Source organism: Diachasma alloeum, unplaced genomic scaffold (assembly GCF_001412515.2).
Source record: "Diachasma alloeum isolate Michigan unplaced genomic scaffold, Dall2.0 Dall_scaffold_00183, whole genome shotgun sequence".
Taxonomy (NCBI): domain Eukaryota; kingdom Metazoa; phylum Arthropoda; class Insecta; order Hymenoptera; family Braconidae; genus Diachasma; species Diachasma alloeum.
Genome location: NW_021680349.1, coordinates 2,134,885 through 2,156,541, shown reverse-complemented (window position 1 = coordinate 2,156,541; position 21,657 = coordinate 2,134,885). Strand labels below are relative to the sequence as shown.

Here is a 21,657-nt window from a genome sequence, read left to right as displayed (position 1 = left end):
TCCTTATACCACTTCGCTACTGAATTCCTCAAATAAACAGAAACCCTTCCCCTCCAGATTCTCCACCGATAATAAATAATTCCCAAGTACACCGCAAGCGACAAAAACCCGTCACCAGCTCCTGAAACAAAGCGCGACTCACATCCACAAATCCTCCCCTACCCTGACCCGCCAGGGCATTCTTAAAGGCGTAGCATTTCCAGCAGCCTCCACTCATCTCCCTCGATCCGCTCCGACAGCTCCCAGGTACAATCCCCAATTAGCGGCCCACCGACATTCATCCTCGCCATCCCCCCACCTCGCCAAACAAATAAAACCCATCTGAATAACCCACAATCCCATCTACCATGTCATCGATAACTGAAAGAACTCCGAAGGGGAGGCGTCAGCCCTCGCCTTTTGTCAGTAAAAAACTTATCCTTCAGATCCACTCATTCGGAATTGCAGAAAAGGAGTTGAGGCGCGTGTGCGACGTGCTCCTTCCCCAATCACGCTCACTGGGTTTTTCAAGATACCATCGGGGTCTCCACAGCCACTCTGGCCACAAACGAGTCTCGCACCTCGACAGGCACGCATCGAACTCTCCTGAACTCTCGCACTAGTGACTTTATTCAAGTGACACTCGGTAAACTCTAGTAAGTGATAGACATTTATTTCCACTGCCCTAAAAATTCCACTCATCAACGCACAATCGCAAGAGTCACCGCCTCAGTTCACGCGAATAAATAAATTGAAGCCACGATTTTTCGAAATTCTCTAGATGTGATTGAAATTATTGTCAACAGGAAATTCTTAGAATATTAATATCGATATTAAGATGAAACTGTCTCTGGTATTGTGTGCGCTCGTGCTCCTGGGATTCGCCGGCTGCAGTCCGATTGTGAAGAGGGAGACCAATGAGATAAGTCCCATTAACGAGGTGAGTTGATGATTAATTGTCATTCGTGTCGTTGAGATGAGTGATTTTAATTTATGGTAAATTCATTTTAATTTCTTTGATCATCGAGAGAGGAACCCGGGAGTGTGTTCGAGTCGAGAGTGAAAGTACCCGGGCTGCATTGGGGCCCAGTCCTTTCAGACTCGACGAGACACGTTTCTCGTCTCCGGGTTTTTAAATGTCCACGTGGTTTACTTTAACAACAATGAGAATAGTTGTACATCGAGTGGCATTTGCGGTGACACTTCGGCCGATTACACTCACACATTTCGCCGCTATTTCGCGATTTATATTTGATGAATGAATTATTCATTTTGTAATCGAATATCGTGGAATTATTTCTGATAAATCGTGTGGAGGTGAATAAAAAGGATCTTTGGAATTGCGTAAAATTATTTCACCGGAGGCCTCGGGCCATCGCGAGACGATTTATCTTTCCAATAGAGAGGAATTAAAAATAGTGAATGGCTATTATTCGTGTCAAGGCAGGTGTTCTTTATCAATGGAACGCATTGGATGAAAAACGAAAGAGGAGTATTGAATCAACATTTGTTTATTTGGGTTTCTAAATTGTTCAGGCGATATCACGGGTGCCATTGGGGATCTCATGAATTATTTTGAACGTGTCCACGGGGTTTTACGTCACTTGGGTTCCATTGCAGTTGCATCAGTGCATTTTCGAGTCAAATAACATTTTTTTATGAATTTTTGGATTAAAAATCATTGAGTGTGCGAGAGAATTCGGGGGAATTTTTCTTCTCAATTTGAGATTATTTTTCCACAGGTTCTGGTGCTTGAGGAGCAGGGGGATGCGGCCGATGACGAGCATGGGGACAGGGAGAAACGGAAAATTGGAATTGTCAAGCTGGGAGTCACCAATGGAATCATTGGTTTTGTCTTCGGAGTGAGTGAATAATTTCTGAAGATTTTAACCGTGAAATTATTCGCTCAGTCGTTTGTTGGGTGCAAGTTGTATTTTTACATTGTGAATAATGAATTGGAAAAATTTGAATGATTGTTAACAATTCAGTGGGCTCTTTGGGCATAAAAAACGTAACTTGAGTCAATTACCTCGGACTTTCTAAGCAATCATATTACCAAGCAGGACGCGTTCAAACTGAGCCAATATTTCGTAACATCTTGGATTCTTCTTCGGAACTTTCAATCTCTTTTAACCCAAAACACATGCAGTCGGACCCTAGACTGTGGGAATATTAGAATTGAAATGTCAAGTGAAAGAATTTTACGATTTAAATGACCACTCATTTGCATGAAATTTCCATGTGTGTTGTCGCTTTCTGAAATTTTCATTGAAATTTAATTTTCAGGGGTATATGTCGACGAAAATGATTGGAAATCGGGAAATTCAGATAATTGTTGTTCTGAATTCTCAATCTATTAATTGTTCAATAGAAATTAATGTTCAGTTACTGAAATGAATTTGGAAATTCTAGACGTCAATGGAAAACCCGCTTTTGTTGAATTTTTAAAATGAATAAGAAAAATTCTAAACGCTGAAAATTCAAATGCAGCTTTTACATAAATTCCAAAAATATCCCACAGTATACAACTGTAGCTCATTATTGGTTTAATTTTTAATTGTCTATTACCGGACACTTTTCGGTTAAAATTTTTTTTTTTTTCATTTGGTTTACTTGCCGTTGCATATTTTATTCCTAATGCTTATTCTTCTTTCTGAGGTGTTCCCTCGTGGTCACCGCTCCACTTATTGATCTCGCTCAGCTAAATTTAGCTCTCCAAACCGAAGCCTGCCCACCAACGCACTGTCCTAACTCCCGCGGGCTGTTTATTTGATACTAAAAAATTAGCTCGAAAAACAAAAAATTTAATTTTCGATGAAAAATCCATTTTTGTTGAATTTTTAAAACGAATAAGAAAAATTCTAAACATTGAAAATTCAGATGCAGCTATTACATAAATTAGAAAAATATCTAACAGTATCCACCTGTTTAATAATCATTTGATCAATTTTTAATTTTCTATTACCGTATAACTTTCGGTATTTAACGATGCTTTTCTTCTTATTTAGTTTACTTTCCGTTGAGTTTTTTATTTCCAATGCTCACTCCCTGTCCGAGGTGTTCCTTCGTGGTCAGTACTCCGCACTATCCTAACCCCCGAGGACTGTTTAATAAATACTAAGAAATTTGTTCTAAAACCAAAAAAATTTATTTTCTACGAAAAATCGGATTGTGTTGAATTTTTTTAACGAATAAGAAAAATTCTAAACATTCAAAATTCCGATGCAGGTCTTATATCAATTCCAAAAATATCTCACAGCATCGATCTGTTTAATAATCATTCGATCAAATTTTAATTTTCGATTACCGTAAAACTTTTGGTTTTTAGATATGTTTTTTCTTCCATCTATTTCATTTTTCTTTGCGTTTTTCATCACCAATGCCCATTCCTCTTTCCGAGGTGTTCCCGCGTGGTCACCACTCCACTTAGTAACCCCGCACAGCGCTAGCCCCTCAGGGCTGTTCTATAAATACTAAAAAACCTGTTTTAGAAACTTGACTCATTCCTGGACGCCAAAACGAAAGCCCTAACGGTGCTGGACGAGTCCAACAAAGCCAAGAACGCAATTTACGGTATTGATAATACACAGTCGGCAACAGGTGCTTTCGTCAGCGATATCTTGGGAAAGAAGGTACAGGCCGCCAGTGCTGGCATCGGCCCACTGATCAACAGTGCGACAACGTTCGTTTCTTCTGCTGCACAGGGAATTGTTGGGGCTGTTGCACAGAAGGTTGCACCTCTTAGTTCGATTGTTGGAGGTCTTTCAGGAGGTATTTGAGAGAAAAAAACAATAAGAAAAATTACCAGAAACCATTACTTCAATTTATTTTTATCTCTAAAACATCTTATGATCTTCAAATTAACTTACAACGGTAAAGACAGACATGAACATTAACAAATTGTATTTATCTACAAAGAAACAAAATTTTAGTCAATTCAGGAGTGAAATGGTCCCTCCATGAATATTTAAGAACTTCGAATGGATCCGTTTGCTCAATTTATTTTTTATTTCCAAAAAATCTTTCACAATTTTTTAAAAGAAATTCCGCTGTTTAAAAATTTGATCTTTAAGTGAAATTGATTTATTTTCTTCATCACTTCGTTAATAAATTAATAAAAAATGATTAGTAATTCCATAATTTAATAATGAATCAAAGATATTTAAATATTAAGAGGAATTGAGAATAGTAGAAACGCAGCATAATTTTCCAAATGCATTGAAAACTCGAAAAAAGACGTTTTAAATTTTTTAATAAACTTTTTTAGGCTCAGGATCATCAGGAGGATCAGGTGGTGAAGGAGGTGGTTCAGCCGGAGGTGCGCTAAGTATTCTCACCAGTTTGAGCGGCAGTAGTGGAAGTCTAAGCGGTGGCAATAACGATGACGATATAAAGCCAAGTGGTGGTGCTGGTGCGGGAATAAATCTCGGGGCATTCGCCAATTTGGGTGGCGGCGGTGGGGTAGGATATTGAGACCATAATGCGTAGAGACAATACGTCACTATGGAATACCGATTATCAGGATTGATGAGTCGTTGATTAGTGAGCTCCTCCCCCTTGTTACGAGTTTGTGCTTTTTGTATTGCTGAGAAAATTATTTTTCTAGATTTTAAGAACCCAGCGGTGTGTAGATATCCCAGTAGATTTGAGATTGTAATTACTAGATTTATCCGGATATTTTGATTTGGGAAGTAGAATTAATCTCGTTGGCAAGTGGAATAAGAAAATCATTCTCTCTTTTCTTATTTTTATGAAATCGATAGTGATTTTCTCATTCCACTGAAATAGTGATTGACGTGTAGTTATTGACGATTTGACGTATTTTTGGCTTCTTTATACTAGTATACGAACGAAATAATTTCATAGAAAAACATCGTGAATTCGATAGAAAATTCTATTGGCTTTTTATTAAACTTTTTACTAGTTGCGCATTTTTTTAAATAGAAATGCTCAATGGAAAATATTCTATCAAAAAAACTATAGAATTTAATGTTTTTTCTGTAACTTATTTTATTGAGAATTTTATTTGATTTTTTTAATGAAAAGAGATGAAAAATGGAGTAGAAACAACTTACAAAATTCACAGATGAAAATCAACTGATATTTTCTATAAAATAGATCGTGTTGCACATAAAACTGTGGAATTCCAAAGATCCAATCCAATATTCTACGAAATTCACTAGTTTTTTCTACGATATTTTTTCGTGCGTGTAATGAGTCCATCTGAGCACGAGGTGTCTCTAACGTTTTGCGGGTAAATAGTTATAAAATAATGAGCTTTGGAGCCGCCTCGAGCTTGCCATCGAGTTCCAGAAGAGACCATCAGCAGCAGTCCCCCTAAATTATTCTCTTCTCTTTTATTTCTAGCCCTGAACATTCATCCCATCTACTGAGTGCGACTTTAAAAACTCTCCTTGCTCAATTCTGCCTTCACTCCCTCCACCGAGCTATTACCCCTCACTTCAATTGTAATTACCATTACACTTTAATTGTACCTCCGAAGTATTCTTCTGACTCACTCTATTTTTGTACTTGTGGAGCTTACCTGCACTTCTGGGCTCACGATTTCACTGTGTATATGATGTAAATAGGTTTTTTTGTGCACAAAAAAACGACAGATGCAGATTATGATTTTTAAACGATGGATGTGTTGTTTTATAATTAAAAATGTTTCGATCAATGTTTTTAAATAAATTTTAGGCGACTCCGGTGAGTCCGAAAAAAAATATGAAATTGTTTCGTCATTTATTATGGAATGGTGTTGAATATATCGCAGAAATCCTTTCCCTGAATCCTTCAAGGCCTCCACTTGCACTATTAGTTTAATGATAAGTCTAGTCTAGTGGTGATTACGTCGATGGTGAAAATGAATGATTTTCTTGCGCACAAATTTCGCTATTTCATTTGCGTTCATCGAATACAATGGTTCATGTCATAATATCACTGTTTCTTGCTCATTCGAGGGGGAGGAATTCACACATTTCGCAATACCATGTCATGATTTTGTTTAGGGCAGGGATTATGTGAATTAAATATTTTTGGTGAATTATTGAACTTCGCAGATACGAACGACTACTGAGGAGGACATTCCAGAGTTCGATAGGAATAAAGTCTCCCTGGATGTACCTCCACAGGCTTTCGGCGCTGGATTCACTGTTATCACGGGTATCAGTAGAGCTGTGGGAAAAATCATACAAGTGAGTGGAGGATTGCCTCTTTACATTGACATTTCTCGTACTGAATTGCGATGAGACACTTTTCTTGCTTCTAGAACTCTGCGAAACGCACGGAGCAAGTGTTTGAAGTCTTCAAGCCTCTCTTCAGAGGCGTATTTGCGATCAAAGGGCTTCCCTCGGACAGAGCATAACGAAAATAGGGATAAATTAATTCTAGTGAGTGCTCAGGGACGGTCTCGACTGTCTCGGTAATATTTTTTACCTTACGGAGGACGTGGGACCGCCACGGGGAGAACCAATGACGCGGGCAGGGATCAACTAAGTTATTTAGTTTATGAATAATCAAATTGAGTAATGTGGTGCCATGGGAATTCGTCCTCTATTGCTCATTCCAACGTACCTTTTGTTGTTATTTATGTCATTTGTTTTTTGTATTTTTAAAAGTCTGCGGTTAATCAAAATGAATAAAGTTAATTGAATAAATCAAACGAAGAATTTTACGTTATTTATTTTAGGAGAAACAATGCATGGGGAAGCTTTTTTAATAATTGAAGATTTTAAGCAAAAATTCACAACAATACCACAATTTTTACTAAAGTCATTGCATCTTCTACTAGAAGCATTAACAAAATCGTGAATGCCCGAATAGTAGTCTGTGAAATGCACGGAGCAAATGTTTGACGTCTTCAAGTCTCTCTTCAAAGGCGTATTTGCGATTAAAGGGCTTCCCTCGGACAGAACATAACGAAAATCCTAGGGATAAACTAATTCTAGTTATTTATGTCGTTTTTTTTTGTATTTTTAAAAGTCTGCGGTTAATCAAAATGAATAAAGTTAATTGAATAAATCAAATGAAAAATTTTGTTTGTTTTTTATTCTAGGAGAAAACAATGCATGATAAAACTTTTTCAAAGAATATGCATGAATTTGAATAATTAAAGATTTTAAGCAAACTTTACTTGAAATAATGGAATTTTTCCCCAATTTCTCGAAAAATATGCTAATTTTTATTAAATTGAACTGAGAATTCTTTTATTTTATTTATTCTCTGATGAAAGTGTGTATGAGAAAAATATTTCAGAAATTATGCCTAAAGTTTATTAATTTCATAAAAATTCAAATTTCAATGTAATTTTGACTAGAGTTATTGCACTTTCTGCCAGAAGTTTTGAAAAAAATCGTGAGTGTCAATATTTTCTTTCCATTCCGAATTTATCCAAAAAAAGATTCTTTCAAACAAAACCCTCATAAAACACTTTTTGCAGTCAAGACAATTTCCAATAAAAAATGTATTCCCCTATTTCCATCTAAAATCACTCATTACCTAGATAATCTACCATCTGAATGCGCGAAAAATGAAGTGGTTCTCCCACAATTTCCCGTCTCCCCGGTATTGTGCTTAAATTCTTTTTTGTTATCAATAAAACATTTTAAACCGCAGTAATGCGTAATTGTGCCGCCATCTGTGCATTCCCAAGCCGATTAGTGCATGATCTTTCAAACGTGAAAGAGGGAAAGAAAGGTGTTCATGGAAAAGCGGAGCAGTTGTGCCCGACGGAGTGTCGAGTGTGCGCAGAGATGGAGCCGGAAATTACCTAAAGAAGAAAGCATTCAAACTGCATCAAGGTACCGAAAAAAAAACAACCAAATAACTGCAACCTGTCAATCACTTGACCCAATTCGAACCCCGTGCAATTAACACATTATGTCACATTATTTTTTATTCCTTCTCTTTTTTGTCCCAAGGACGAAGAGATCGTGCAGGTCACGGGTGGGGGCCCATTGCCGAGTAAATACCGCTGTTTGGGGCCATTTCGTAAAGAATAATTTTGAGGAGGAAAAATGTCGCCGACCTTGAGGGCCAACACGATACCCAGGGTTTGTGCCGGCTCATCTCCGTAGTATCGGTCCAACTGCCTTCCAAGATGCACTTGGACTCTGTCGCGTGTCGCTGGCATTAAGTTATTCCCAGAAAATTTGAATAATTGGTACTTTGGTTTTTTACTCGGTGAACTTAAGAGGGATTTTATTCTGCTCGTATTTAGCGAGTGGTCTGGAGGCTGGTTTATCACTCCCTTCGCGGCTTTCGAGGTGTTTATTTTAGTTGAGGTAAGAATTGTAAGGCAAAGGCAAGGTAATTTTGGAATAAATCATAGATAATAGAAGGAAATTGATTTTTTTGTGCAGATAAATTACAAGTTCAAATGGAAATTGGAATAATTGATTAGAAAATATTGAATTATCTTAATTAATAATGAAGTTCACTTGGGATTTCTCTCGAATGTTGAGTTATTTAATGTTATTATTCGTTCAAATCACCAAATTTTAAATTCACAAGTTGAAAGATGAATTTAAAGATATCCAAGTGCTTCGGCTATTTTTTCTTTAATAAAATGCTCTTGTACCTTCGTAGTCAAACATTAGAGCTTTCATGTGGGCCCCTTTGACCCCAAGTTTTCGGACATTTCAGGATGATTTTATTATTTAAATTTTGCAGGTCTGAGTTTGAATCGCGATATTGAATGGTTAGCGGCCTTTTTTGTAATCTGGAAAAAATAGAAAGTTTACTTGCGGAAGAAGATTAATAAAATAATTTAAAATTACAATTTTTGAAAATCACGAGCATTTTCTCTGAATTTTAGTTGAGGTAAAAATTGTAGTGTGGTCGTTGAAAAATGATTTTTTTTACTGTTGAAATTTTAATTGCAAAAATAATGGAGCGGAATTGATTTTTTGTTATCCACATAATTCACAAGTCAAAATATAAATTTATATAGTTGATTAGAAACGATTGAATTATCTTAATTAAAAACATAGTTCCCTTTGGATTTTTCTCCGAATGTTAAATTATCGTGAGCATTTTGTACAAATAATTTATAAACAATCCATTTTCAACCATAAAAATCATTTGTTTGGAATCGTAACGAATTTATTCATATTCAGAATTTTACTGGAAATTGATTTCATGTCTTAAAAATAATAATTTTGTGCAAAATTTAATTTGGGAGGAATGAAATTTACTTCATAACGAATGATTCCAGGGATAAATATGAAGATTGTTCTCGCTGGGGACTTAGTCGGACAAGTTTGCATGACATTTTCCTCCAAGACAACTCGTTTCAGACATAATTCCCCAATTACCAAAAATAACGAATTCAATTCATTATTTTCTAACGTTATTCATCCAATTTATCAAGAATAAAGCAAGAATAATGAAGTCAAATCGCTTTTTTCATTGTCAAAATTTACAAGCCGAAATAAAACCTGAAATAATTAATTGAAAAAGGTTAAATTATCTTAAAAACCACTCGCTTTAGAGATAAACCTACAATTAATGGAATATTAGATTATTCTGTCATTAGTTATTCAATTTATCAAATTTTAAATTATGCCGGTCAGTGAGATTACAATCGAAAGTCAAGAGAATTAACTTGAACAGAGTTAGACCGTGTGGATTGCGAAGCGTTTAACCGGCATTGCATAACATTGGAACATGCTCTTACGATTTTTACGGCGAGTAAACAGAATCGACTGTCTCCGGGATTACCCATGCGCCCCAACTGTCGCATTAAACCTCGTCACGTACAGGTGTCCCTATTCTTATCCTAAAAATTCTCCAGAACGCCACTTCTCCGTAGTTCAAATATTTCTGCTGCATCTCTCATTCTTCAACAATGCTAAAATCTCACAAGTTTCACTTCTCACAACTAATTAATCCCACTGTACGGAAACGAGGAAATTCCGGGGGGGAACTGAAATTAGTGATTAGTCCGATTGAACAGTTCCTCAAAATAATTTCTGCAAATTTTTTCGAGAGAGATACAGCGTTTTATCTCAGGTGTTATACCATCGGTTTCATAATCATCAGCACTACTCGACAGTTCAAATATTCACGTGAAAAGCATTATGTAAATTGTAGAAGGTTTGAAGATGTTGAACTCTCGGAGGTTATTTCGTCAGTGGGATATGGGTTCACACTGGGAATTTTTGATGACGTACGTCATTAATTAATTGCCAAACAACACTGTTAAAAATTTTTGTCTGAAATTTATGTATTGTTTTTGGAAACTTTTATCGAGTTTAATTGCCACTGAAATTTGAAGGAATTTCGTCATCGAAAATTCAGAATTTCGTGGAAAAATCAAAGAGAACTGTAAATTGCAATCCCATTTTTTCCTGAAAATGAGTAGAAAACCAGAAAATTCCGGTAAATATATTCTTGAATTTTCAGGACAGTAACACTGAAGGCGATTTGGGGGGAGAAATCATGAAATTTCAGATTTCACTAAAAATTCAATGTAATTTGGCACTGAATATTCATATTAGATTGGAAATTCAAATAAAAATTTGGAATTTTACCAAAATTGCCGTGAAACTTGAAATTTCATGATTTTTCTTCTCCTAAATCGCATTCAGTGTCACTGTCGTGAAAATTCAGTCAACTGTCTATGAAATTTCATTTGTTTTCTAACAGTGTACAATTCGGCTGAAAATTCTCAAAATAAATTCCGAAATACAAATCCCTATTTGGCGCCTGAGCCGAAGGCGAGTTAACCACTCAAGTAGAAAAAGCCCATCGCAACAGCCCAAGACAATATGTTTTAGTAGCGATTTTCAAGTTTCCAAAAAATCAATTCACATTAATTATTTTCAGTGTTCCTCATTTTCACCGAAATATTGAACTGAAATTCACCGTTTCCATTGATTTCGCTATTTTAGAATTCGCTATTTTAGAGAAAAAAGCCGGTAAAATTCTAATAGTTTAAAAGATAAATAGAATGAAAATCTCACAACCTATATTGACAAGGCAATATTTCCTAAAATTACCGTGAAACCGTCATATGAAAAATTCAGTCTTCTTCATTAAACGATATTCCTAATCATTGCAAACATGAATTTCGCAATTAATCACCCATAAAATGACAAGTAGATTCTCATCGCAGTCGACAGTTCTGGCATTGAACTAGAATCCAGTTCGCTCTTAATATATTCCAAACTATCTGGAGCAGAATTTAAAAAATGTCACTGGAAGAAAAATCGAGATTAACACTCCAGCAAAAAAACACGCTCGCATGAAGAATTAATTCTAAATTTACTGTATAGATAGAATAGCATTGAATCACCCGAGCTGTAATGTTCTATTGCGAAAAGTGTTACAAGGATGTCCAGGGTTCATGCCCCACAATCTCAGGTCGCCTCTTCATCCGAATCTGCAAAAAAATATAAATAACAAACGAGTCTTGATTACCAATCCTCCTATCATTCTCAGTTTTACTATTCAACCGGCAAAATCATTCTTCACTCCGCGTCACTTACACAATCCCGTCACTGCAACAGACCTCGCGTGGCTCGAAATATATTTTCGTAAGTGAAACAATTAACGGAATAATAACGAGTAATTATTAAGATCGTGAGAGAGGCGTTAACACTAGCAATTTGTTTCAACTCTCGATGATTAAAAACAAACATTTGGCATGAAAAATACGTCAAAGGAGCCATGAAATGAACTTCCTTGGTGCACGCAACGTTGTAATAAGTCTGAGATGGAAGTTGGTCCCCTTACGTGTTCGTAATCGCTGTAATCGATGGAAATCTCGGTCGCGGAAATGCCACGGAAATTGCGTATAGAAAGTCGACAAATATAGGGAGAGAAGCTAACATGTGGCTGCGATATGGCGACAAAATGTGCCAACATAACATGCGTTATCACATGAAATATTGGGTGAATAATTGGTGAATTGAACTAATTTGCGAACATTTTTTTTTCGAATGAAAATTTTTCTATTTGGTGTAACATAAAATGAATTTGTAATGCAATTTTTTTAGGAGTAAAATTCAGCTGAATTTAGCAAGAGGCATTCAATTTCCACTATACTATTCAAAATTTTCAGCTGACATTTTCAGTACACTTCTGGACAATTTTTATCAAGCATCAGTTCTACTGAAATTTCACCGAATTTCGTCATTAAAAATTCTTAATTTGGTTAGAAAATGAATAAAAAATATGAATTTCAGTTAATTTTGAATGAAAAATTTTCCACTCGGTAAATGGAAATTAAATGTAAAGTAAATTTTTAATGCAAGTTTTTCTAATATACTGCTGAGATTTTTCAGAGGAAATTTCCAGTATTATTCTCGAAAATTTTTATCAAGTATCCCTTTTACCAAAATCTTAAGGAATTTCGTCATTAAAAATTCGTAATTTGATTGGGAAATCAACAAAAATTCTATAATTTCATTTCAATCCTATAAAAATTAATAAAAATCCGTTAAATTCAGGTAAATATTTTCCTGAAACATCGAATATTCATATTTAGACTGAAAATACACGGAAGCTGTGAAATTTATGTCTCCTCGCTGCTTCAAAATTTGGAATTCCCTTGAATATCCAGTAGAACTTAAAATTCCATAATTCTTTCTCCTCAATCGATTTCAATGGCCCTCCAACAAAATTACTACTGAACTGTCCATGACATTTCAATTTAACTCCACCAGTGTAGTCAGAAAATTTTATTTTTTAAATCACCGTCAAAGAGAACAAAAAAATTTGGATTTGTCAATAACAAAAAAAATTTGAAATTCCTCATTGATCAATTGTTATAAAAAATTCATGATTTTCATCTGTCGTTGGGAAATGACGTTATCAATGAATCCGACAACATTCGTTGACGCTGACATTCACTAACGAGTGTGTTAACAAGATTCAAATAAATTCCCGAACCCCAAAAATCTTTATTCATTATTAGATAACATCTTCCGGTTCCCCCGCCCGAAAACCGACGAATCAATTAATTCGGCTCACGTCACGTAGACGTCGTCACGTACTCTTTCATAATCCTGGCCGAAATACTGAGGGTCGCATAGGAAATCGATCAGTGAAAGAATTCACCTCGGATCGTAATCATCCACGCGGTTTTCAATATTTCCCCGAGTGTAGCGTGGAAAAAATTTCTTTACTATGATTGTTCATCATTGGACGAGACAATAGGAGGTATTAAATCGGCAGTTAAGCCCGTAATTCAGTTGTTTTCCCCCGGGGAAATTGGCAATACCTGTTTCAGAAGTGCTTCCTGATGTTCGCGGATATGGAGAGACTGTTTGTGATCGTTTGTGCACTTGGGGCTGTGAGATCGGAGAAGATGGAACGATCTGTTGCCGCTGAGGATTACAATCATAATTACGTCAATTCCAATTATCATCAAAGGGGGGTTCAGGATAACAGAATTGATGAGTTTCCAATAAACAGGTAAAAATCAAATCTTGACTTCTTTTGTTTTTTGTTAACTTCTTATTGATAATTATTATTCATAGCCGTAAAGTTTTTTTTCTAAAACTTGTCTGAAATGAAATTTAATGTCGAAAATTAATGAGAACTGTTTTATTTTGTAATCAAGAAAGGTTGAAATGTCAATAATCTCTTGACTTTGGACATTCTTAGTTGGAATTAAACATCTGAAGTTTTTTAAAGAAATTAAAAAACTCACTATCTGCAGGAGTTTTATGAGATGATCGAAAACCTAATTTCCGAAAATTACGTTTTTTTCCATAAATTTTTTATATTGTTTTGTAGTTATTGGCCATTACCGCAGAGACCAATAAGTACGAAAGAATTTTAAAAATTCGGTCGAGATCTTCTCCACAGCATAAATGATTTATGAGCAATCGATTTCGACATAGAAATATTGATGAGATTCCAGTAAACAGGAAAAAATCAATCCTTCCCTTCTATGGTTCTTTATTGATTTTTTATCGGTAATAAAAAAATTGTATTCATGAAGTTTTTCTTTCGAAACTTTCATGAATGGATTGGACTGTTCATCTAGTATAATAGTTAATTCTTGCGAATCTCAAGTTTCGGATCAAAGTATCGATAAATTTATGGTTTATGTCGAAAATAAAAGAGCATTCTTTCGCATAAAATAAAATCGCATTCTTTTGTATTGAACAAAAGTGGAAATATCAATAATATCTTCAATTTTTTAATTCATTACTAAAATTGACCATTTGAAAAATCTAAGAAAAATTAACAGCTCCACTGCCTGCAAAAAAAAATAAAAGAAAATGATAAAAAAAATTTAATTGAAGTAAATTGCCACCATTTTCATAAATAATTTATAAACAATTAATTTCACCCGCAAAAATTGGCTTTTCAAGTTTGAATAATTTCCCTCATTGATTTATGAAAGGCGAATGTTAAAAAAAATGAAATACAACATGAATTTTGTATCAATAAATTTTTTATTTTGTCTGACGAAACCCCGATTAATCGAATGGGAATTATCTCAAGGGCTTACGACCGTCAAACGGAGCGAGAAGCCGAGTACGAAATCTACAGACTGTTGTCCAGTGCGCAAGGCCCAGCGGACATGGTGAAATTGGACGCCCTGGGTGATCATTTGATATCCCGAGCGAACGTGACAGAAGAAGCACGAAGAGTAGTGAGACAGGTCAAGAAGCAGCGGCCAGGCTTCTTCTGGTCGCTCTTCAAGATCGCCTTCGAGGTAACAATTAGTGATGCCATTAATAGATAGATAGACCCGAGAAATTTTTGGATAGATCATCACGGTCAGAAAAAACATCAAAAGTTTTGGAATCGTCGCAATCTCGAAAAACATGGGATCGGTGCATCTCGTCACGATTTTGGGAGGACTTATCTTGCCTAGGTGTCGACTTTTCCGGTTTTATCGTTACGACTTTGTCGTAACTTTGTCGTGACTTTATCGATATCGGCGATATAAAAACAGGAAAAAAACGAAAAAGTCGAGACCCGGGCAAAATAAGTGCTCAAAAAATCGTGACGAGATGCACCGATCCAATTCCAAAACTTTTTATGTTTTTTCAGACAGTGATGATCTGTCCAAAAAATTTATCGTGTAGTCTCGACGGCATCACTAGTAACAATGTTCCATTCCATTGTGCCCGTGTATTTCCCGTCCTAATGACCCGTGATTCCACCGCAGGATTTGAGCGACACAGTGTCAACGGTGCAGGAGATCATCAGGATCGTTAACAAAGCGATTACCCCCCCGTCGACGACGACGGCGAAAACCCCGTTGGCCACTGGGCCTAGTAACGGCACAAAAACGACTACTGAAGCTCCATTCGTGCTCACTGCGGAGGGCATTGCCACCACCATCAGGAGAAATCTCAAAGGGCTTATTAGACTGTTTAATATTGAGTGGAAAGATGCCATTGATGTGAGTGGAATTATTTCGCGGCGACGCTGAAAATATTGCACTGATAGACTGATTCATTTATTCCAAAGGAGATGCGTTAACTATTAATGAATGGTAGGGTTGAATGTGACCAAATAATATTCGTAATAGTTAACGAATGGTTCACTTGAAAAGTGAAAATCGAGTCGAGCGAGGATCTTCAAATGTGCATTTGTTAACTATTAACGAATGAACATTTGGTGAGACCGAATAGACCCTCGTCTTCAATCAAATCCATTCGTCAACGATAACTAATCCCTTCTATCAGTGTGGGATCGGTTCAATAGTGAAGGTCTCGGTGTAAACAAAATGGATATGACAGGGTTCACAACGGGCAAAAGTGTCTATACACTGATAGAATGATTCATTTATTCCAAAGGAGATTCGTTAACTATTAACGAATGGTTCACTTGAAAAGTGAAAATCGAGTCGAGCAAGGCTCCTCAAACATGCATTCGTTAACTATTAATGGAACGAATATTTGGTGAGACCAAATGAAACTTCGAGCGCAGGAATTTCTGTAGAAGATATCTTAATAGAACAAGTTGTACAGAAAAATAAAATTTCACAGATTTTGTCTACAGCGTACCTTCCATTTAACATTTCAGTAGCGAAGGGGTAAAACGGTTTAAGTCGATATTGAGCCCTTAGCTGAGTTTTCGAGGAATATCTCCTAATTTAAGGGAGATCGGGAAATTTTCGTAACTAGCTTTTTTGTAGAGCGGATTACAGGCTACAAAAAAGTCGCAACGAAAATTTTTTCATCTCCCTTAAATTTCGAGGTATTTTTTGGAAACTGCCAATAGTCAAAATCGACTTAAACTGTTTTACCGCTTCGCGACTGATTGTTATTGAAAGAAACATGGTGTTAAGTTGCTGAATTTTTTAATAGAATTGACCAGAAGTAGTAGAAAGTTCAGAAACAACTCAATAGAATTTTCTAGCGAATTAACATATAATAACATATACATAGTTATATGAAATTCATTTTTGATGAATATCTCGGAATCTGAGAGAGATAACAAAACTGTCCTCATGACCTTTTTTGTAACCGTCAATTGGCTGTACAAAAATGGTCACGACAAAAATTTTTCTCTCTTTTAGATTTCTGGATATTCATCAAAAACTGGCGAATAGTCAAAATCGACTTAACCCGGTTTACCGCTTCGCTACTGAATTGGTTTTGTTTAAATACATTGTTCCCATTCACTACTAATAACAAAATCCACTTTAATTTTCAGGGGTCAAAAGTCAGTATTCGTGAATTCAAGAAGGACCTAGGAAAGAGCATAGCGACTTCCCTCGCAGACAACCCCAACGCTTACGTATAACAAATCAATCCCTCGATAACTTCTGTAAATATTCAGTGACATAAATTGTCAATTTGTACAGCACCACAGGCTTCGCCATGTTATTATATAATAATGTTAATAGTAATTTGCACATGGAGTTTAGATCTCTCGTCTCTCGTCGAGAAAAAAATGCCCTTAGGGGATTCCCCGGGAATGTGGCGAATAGCATGCGCGTCATGGCGTTACGTATTTTACGAGTTTGGGGTCTTTAATTTTGCGTAAGCCGACCTACATGCGGCCAGCTGCGCCCACTCGATGTTTATCACAAATATCAAATTGTAACTGAAGAATAAATGGGAATTCTGAGAGAGGAGAAAGCGGGAGCATCACGATTGGCTGCTTTTGACATTTGGCGTGGGCCAATACGAGGTCTCAAGGGGTTTGCAAATATATAGCAGGAGGAAAGAGTGATCTGCAGGTCAAATCCTCTGTTTTAGTCCGAAGGAAAGGATCGAGAAATTATTCCTTTGATTAAAGTTCATAGTTAATCATCATTTTTCATCGTTAGTCATCAATTTTTTGTGGTAGAGACATTTTTAACTTTGCGATAGTGGAGTCAGTGCAGGAAAATGGTCCGGGGCTTTCTCGGATTATTTTTTGTTACTGTTATTTGTGGGGTCCTAGGTCAACAGGTGAGTACTGAGGAAGGTGGAGGATGAAGTTTGGGAGTTAATGAAGTGTTTAGGGTTTTCTGTTCGAGGGGGCGGCGAGGAGACGAAGACCCATTAGTTATGATGATTCGGGAGTTCCTGGGAAGCCCACGAGACCCAGTGGAGTCAATCCCTCAACTGTTGACAGTATTTTTCAGGTATTTTCGGGTTTATGTTGAGGGATTTGTTGTCTTTAATTTATTCTCACTGCCTACCATTTTGCAAATAATATTCATTTGGTGAATTACAATTTGGAAAGGAAATAATTTCAATGAACCAAAATATATGAATATTTAAGTGGAATTCGTTAAATCTTCGCTTCGATTTTTACTCCACTTTTTGTTATTTTAAAGGATTTGATGTTAAATGAATTATTGTCGTTCACGGAAAACAGAGGAAAATTACCGAATACATCAAGTAATCGTGGAAAAGAACGAGACGAATAGTGAATTTTTTTGTTGGGCCGGGAGAATTTACTGAGCATGAGGGAAATTTGTGCCGAAACAGTAAAATTTACCCTGCATTCCATAAAAAATTATCCCAGTGAACGTGAATGATTGCTCAATATTGTGTAAAATTTTTCTGTTACGGAGAATGATTTTTTGTCGAACGCGTTCGGTTAAATTTCACTTCCATTCGCCCCCATGACCTTCGAATGGGTGCAAGAAAAAAATAGCCTACCGGTGTGGGAATTTGTAATGACAGAAGAATAATTTATAAACATCCATAGAGGTGTTTTTTTACTGGACAAATCGTAAAATATCCACCACAAACAGGTATTTTTACATTTCCACGATTATTTTTCGTACAGTAAAATTTGAGACTATTTTCTAGGTAATTTTTATTCACCTTTTCTTTCCGCGTAGGAGTTCAATAAAGGTAATGAATGCAATTAACGAAGTTAAATCATGGAATGAGTGCAATTAATGTAGTCGTTTATTGGAGTTAGCGATTGTGGATAATAATTTTTTTGAGTATTCAGTTCAATCGAACTTAGTGTGTAATTCGTGTTGAATTCATTAATTCAATTTTCAGATTCCAATAGCAGTGATTCAAGGAACTTCAGCCGCCGCTCAATCCTTTTATCCTAGCAATGGAGAAACGATTAATAAAGTATTCGATGTGAGTTTTTTTAAGATGATGTAGTGGTGGGTGGGGCAGAATCGACACTCGTCACTTTTACTTAAACGTTGATGAGACATTGAATTCTTCATAAAATGGAATTATTTTTACTCGAATGGAAAATACAGTCCTGTCCCTTTGGAATGACCCTAGACTGAGCTCAATTGATAAATTTATTCGTGAGTTATGAACATTTAACAAAGACAAAAGAGTCCATTTTACCCCATTTTTCCCTATATGACGTCTAGAATGCGAGAACTCGAGGTTGAAATATTAGAGATGAAAGTTCAGGTTTAGACGATGTTGAAAAAAAAGGAGAGAAAAGTATTGGTGACTTTAATAGGAAAATTGATATTGGGTATCATCAATAAAATTCGGAATTCAAGGCATGGATTTTAACAATATTAATATGCCATTTAGGTATTATCCATCAAAAAATTATTCTCACCTATCGAAATCACTCAAGAATTACCTGATTTTTCCACCAGAATTCTAATTAATAATATTTTTAACCAGATAATTCTCTATTTTCAATGAAAAATCGCGATAAGACAAATTCATTGAATTTTTAATTAATTTCATTTATTTCAGTAGCGAAGTGGTAAAGCGATCTAAGTCGACTTATCTCTTAGTTGAGTTTCTGAACAATATCTCCGAATCCAAAGGAGGTAACGAAATTTTCATAATAACCCTTTTTCTAGAGCAAATTGAGTGCTACAAAAAAGGTCTTGACAAAAATTTATCTATCTTCCTTAGATTCCGAGATATTCACTGAAAACTGGCCAATAGTCAAAATCGACTTAAACCGTTTTACCACTTCGCTACTGATTTGTTTTTTTAAATTCAAATTTCCATTTCAAATGGTTTGAATACTTTTTTTTCACGAGACAATTTAATTTCGTCAAATGTGAAGAATTCCCACAGACTTGTCCGATGGACTTCTGTAAATATTTTTAGTTTACCGAAATTCCCTGAACGTTAACAAAAAATAATTTAGAAATAGTTCCAAAAAATTTAGGAAAGAATTAAATTCTCAATAAAACGAAGAATAGATAAACATTCTTTATGCATTCAATAGATTCCGGTTCAAACTCTCCACGCAGTTGGTAATCTCATAAAAGACCGGTACCCTCCCCAGTCCAGAGGCTCTGATCAGAATACAATAGGAGATCCCAAACGTGAGGAGCTCATGACAATCCGAGAATTGGAAATACAACGTCGCAAGGTTCCACGCACTTCCGTCAATAATACTCCCATAAACTCTTGCAAATTTAAATTTATAAATCGAGGCATTGTTATTCGCAGCAACATTTCGAGAAAAAAGAGCGTGTCGGAGGATTGCAGAGGCTGAAGCGTCAGCAGACTCCTCCGGACGCGCAGGCGGAAGGCAGAAGGCACCACTCGATTTATGATCCTCTCGCCTGGACTGAGGCCTTTGCCGATGTTTTGGTCGGTCACGGGGGGCTGTTCAGCGGTCACGGGGGGCATTTCGGCGGTCATGGGGGGTTTCATGGCGGTCATAGTCATGGGAATCTCTTCGGGGGGCATCAGAAGAAAAAGAAGAAGAAGAAACCTCATGGCGGGCATTTTCAACAGCTAGGGGGGCACAATCACGGGCAGGGCAGCCATGGAGGGCATTTCGGGAGTCATGGGCATGGTCATGGCAGCCATGGAGGTGTAGAATTGAAATTAATTTAAGGAAATGAGGGAAAATGAACTGGTTCCAATCGTCAGTATCCCCTGATCAAGTGATAGGATTTGGATAAATCAAAATTCATTCAGCAGATTGAAAAAGAATCTTCATTGAGAGAAAGAATTAGTCATTATTGAAAAATGAATTTACGATTTATTTGACTCAAATAAAATTCATTTAATTCAAAAAAACCATTTTTCCATTCTCTCTTATTTTTGTTTATCGACATCTCTATTTTTGAAATTAATTAATTGAGATAGTTTCTTTTATTCTGTAGCTCCGCAGATTCTCGGAGGGAATAATCACCCCTACGAAGTAACCGAGAACCTCGACGACGTCGCCCCGCAGGGAGGTTTTTTCTCCTGGTTCCAACCAACTCGAAGGCCCCTTCAGATCCAAAACAAAATCGCCCCTAGATATTGATACAGAGTTTGCTCTTCTCCGTAAAAAAATCCCGACAAACATCTTCAATGTCGAAACATGAAATTGATGCGTCACCTGCAGAAAAACCTCAGCAAAATAACAGTGATTTGCAGTATAATTTTTCATACCAGTGATTGCTGACGCAATTGGATTAAGCCAGCTCTCAGAACCTCGTGATTACAATTGTACATAAACAATCCATTACATATGAATCTCATAATTTAATGAGTTGGAAATTTTCCAGCATCGACGAGACTTTTTTTTGTATAAAAATGAGTTGAACTGTTTATAAAACTGTGGAAACAAATCATTTTGTTCATTTATTTTAGTATTGAATCCGAATTTATGAATGAGATAAACAAAGATGTCGGACGTGATCAGGGGAATAACTTCTAAATTTTTATGGCTCATTATTCAAGTGCCAGTGACCTGTCGTGAATGCCAAATATATACTATTTACTCATCTCTCCCATCGTTATTTTTATCGTCTAAACCCCACAACATTGTTAATAAAAAATTGAAATTTCATTACATTTGACTAGTAATGATCAGGAGAATGACATTAATGTGATTTAGGGGGGAAAAATCACGAAATTTCAGATGTCACTGAAAATTCACTGAAACTTATGAATTTTCAACCAAAATATGAATATTCAAGGTCAAATTACACTAATTTTCGGGAATCTGTCACCGACTGGAATAACCCTGATCATCAGTGATTTTTATCACTGAAATTTATTGATAGATTCATTTCCGAATTTTACACTCACTGAATTTCACAGTTACGAATCCCTAAAAACTGGGATAAATCCCCGAAAATCAGTGCCATTTCCCTGAAAAACAAAACTTTTTTTTCTAAAAAAAAAATTAAAAACTAAAATTCGCAAAGACCAAATAATTCACCCGAATAATTTCAAAATAACTTGTGGAATAACGCAGAGGATCAAAATAAATGAATGATTTAAAAAAAATTGTGCCAAGATTTTTTCCGTTCATGTAAATCGTTTTTTTGCTCGCTGCAACGCAGATAAAAACCCCCAGACAATT

At 36.1% G+C, this 21,657-nt stretch overlaps 3 protein-coding genes across 3 annotated transcripts; all 3 read left to right on the top strand.

The window, feature by feature from the left end:
- The first annotated feature begins 224 nt into the window (after positions 1-224).
- Positions 225-6,608, top strand: LOC107047004 (predicted GPI-anchored protein 23). Its single transcript, XM_015269733.1, has 8 exons — positions 225-246; positions 448-635; positions 786-919; positions 1,722-1,841; positions 3,471-3,750; positions 4,247-4,440; positions 6,042-6,176; positions 6,251-6,608. Exons 3-8 carry the CDS (start codon positions 818-820, stop codon positions 6,344-6,346), a joined length of 927 nt encoding a protein of 308 aa, XP_015125219.1. The 5' UTR covers positions 225-246; positions 448-635; positions 786-817; the 3' UTR covers positions 6,347-6,608.
- A 1,075-nt stretch (positions 6,609-7,683) lies between these two features.
- On the top strand, positions 7,684-16,807 carry LOC107046598. The gene is made up of 7 exons (XM_015269251.1): positions 7,684-7,781; positions 7,902-7,944; positions 8,058-8,264; positions 13,217-13,401; positions 14,443-14,656; positions 15,116-15,352; positions 16,612-16,807. The coding sequence occupies exons 1-7, from the start codon at positions 7,684-7,686 to the stop codon at positions 16,699-16,701; spliced, it is 1,074 nt and encodes a 357-aa protein (XP_015124737.1). The 3' UTR covers positions 16,702-16,807.
- A 484-nt stretch (positions 16,808-17,291) lies between these two features.
- Positions 17,292-20,855, top strand: LOC107046592. The gene is made up of 4 exons (XM_029126752.1): positions 17,292-17,354; positions 19,573-19,719; positions 19,800-20,169; positions 20,465-20,855. The coding sequence occupies exons 1-4, from the start codon at positions 17,292-17,294 to the stop codon at positions 20,608-20,610; spliced, it is 726 nt and encodes a 241-aa protein (XP_028982585.1). The 3' UTR covers positions 20,611-20,855.
- The last annotated feature ends 802 nt before the right edge of the window (positions 20,856-21,657 follow it).

Excerpts from the sequence above, each read along its gene's own strand:
- LOC107047004 (XM_015269733.1), top strand. The coding sequence starts at position 818 with ATGAAACTGTCTCTGGTATTGTGTGCGCTCGTGCTCCTGGGATTCGCC. Across the intron at positions 3,751-4,246 it reads TGTTGGAGGTCTTTCAGGAG|GCTCAGGATCATCAGGAGGA; the intron begins GTATTTGAGAGA and ends AAACTTTTTTAG. Across the intron at positions 4,441-6,041 it reads ATTTGGGTGGCGGCGGTGGG|ATACGAACGACTACTGAGGA; the intron begins GTAGGATATTGA and ends TGAACTTCGCAG.
- LOC107046598 (XM_015269251.1), top strand. The coding sequence starts at position 7,684 with ATGGAAAAGCGGAGCAGTTGTGCCCGACGGAGTGTCGAGTGTGCGCAG. Across the intron at positions 7,782-7,901 it reads AGCATTCAAACTGCATCAAG|GACGAAGAGATCGTGCAGGT; the intron begins GTACCGAAAAAA and ends TTTTGTCCCAAG. Across the intron at positions 8,265-13,216 it reads AGGTGTTTATTTTAGTTGAG|AAGTGCTTCCTGATGTTCGC; the intron begins GTAAGAATTGTA and ends TACCTGTTTCAG.
- LOC107046592 (XM_029126752.1), top strand. The coding sequence starts at position 17,292 with ATGGTCCGGGGCTTTCTCGGATTATTTTTTGTTACTGTTATTTGTGGG. Across the intron at positions 17,355-19,572 it reads GTGGGGTCCTAGGTCAACAG|ATTCCGGTTCAAACTCTCCA; the intron begins GTGAGTACTGAG and ends TGCATTCAATAG. Across the intron at positions 20,170-20,464 it reads TGGTCATGGCAGCCATGGAG|CTCCGCAGATTCTCGGAGGG; the intron begins GTGTAGAATTGA and ends TTTATTCTGTAG.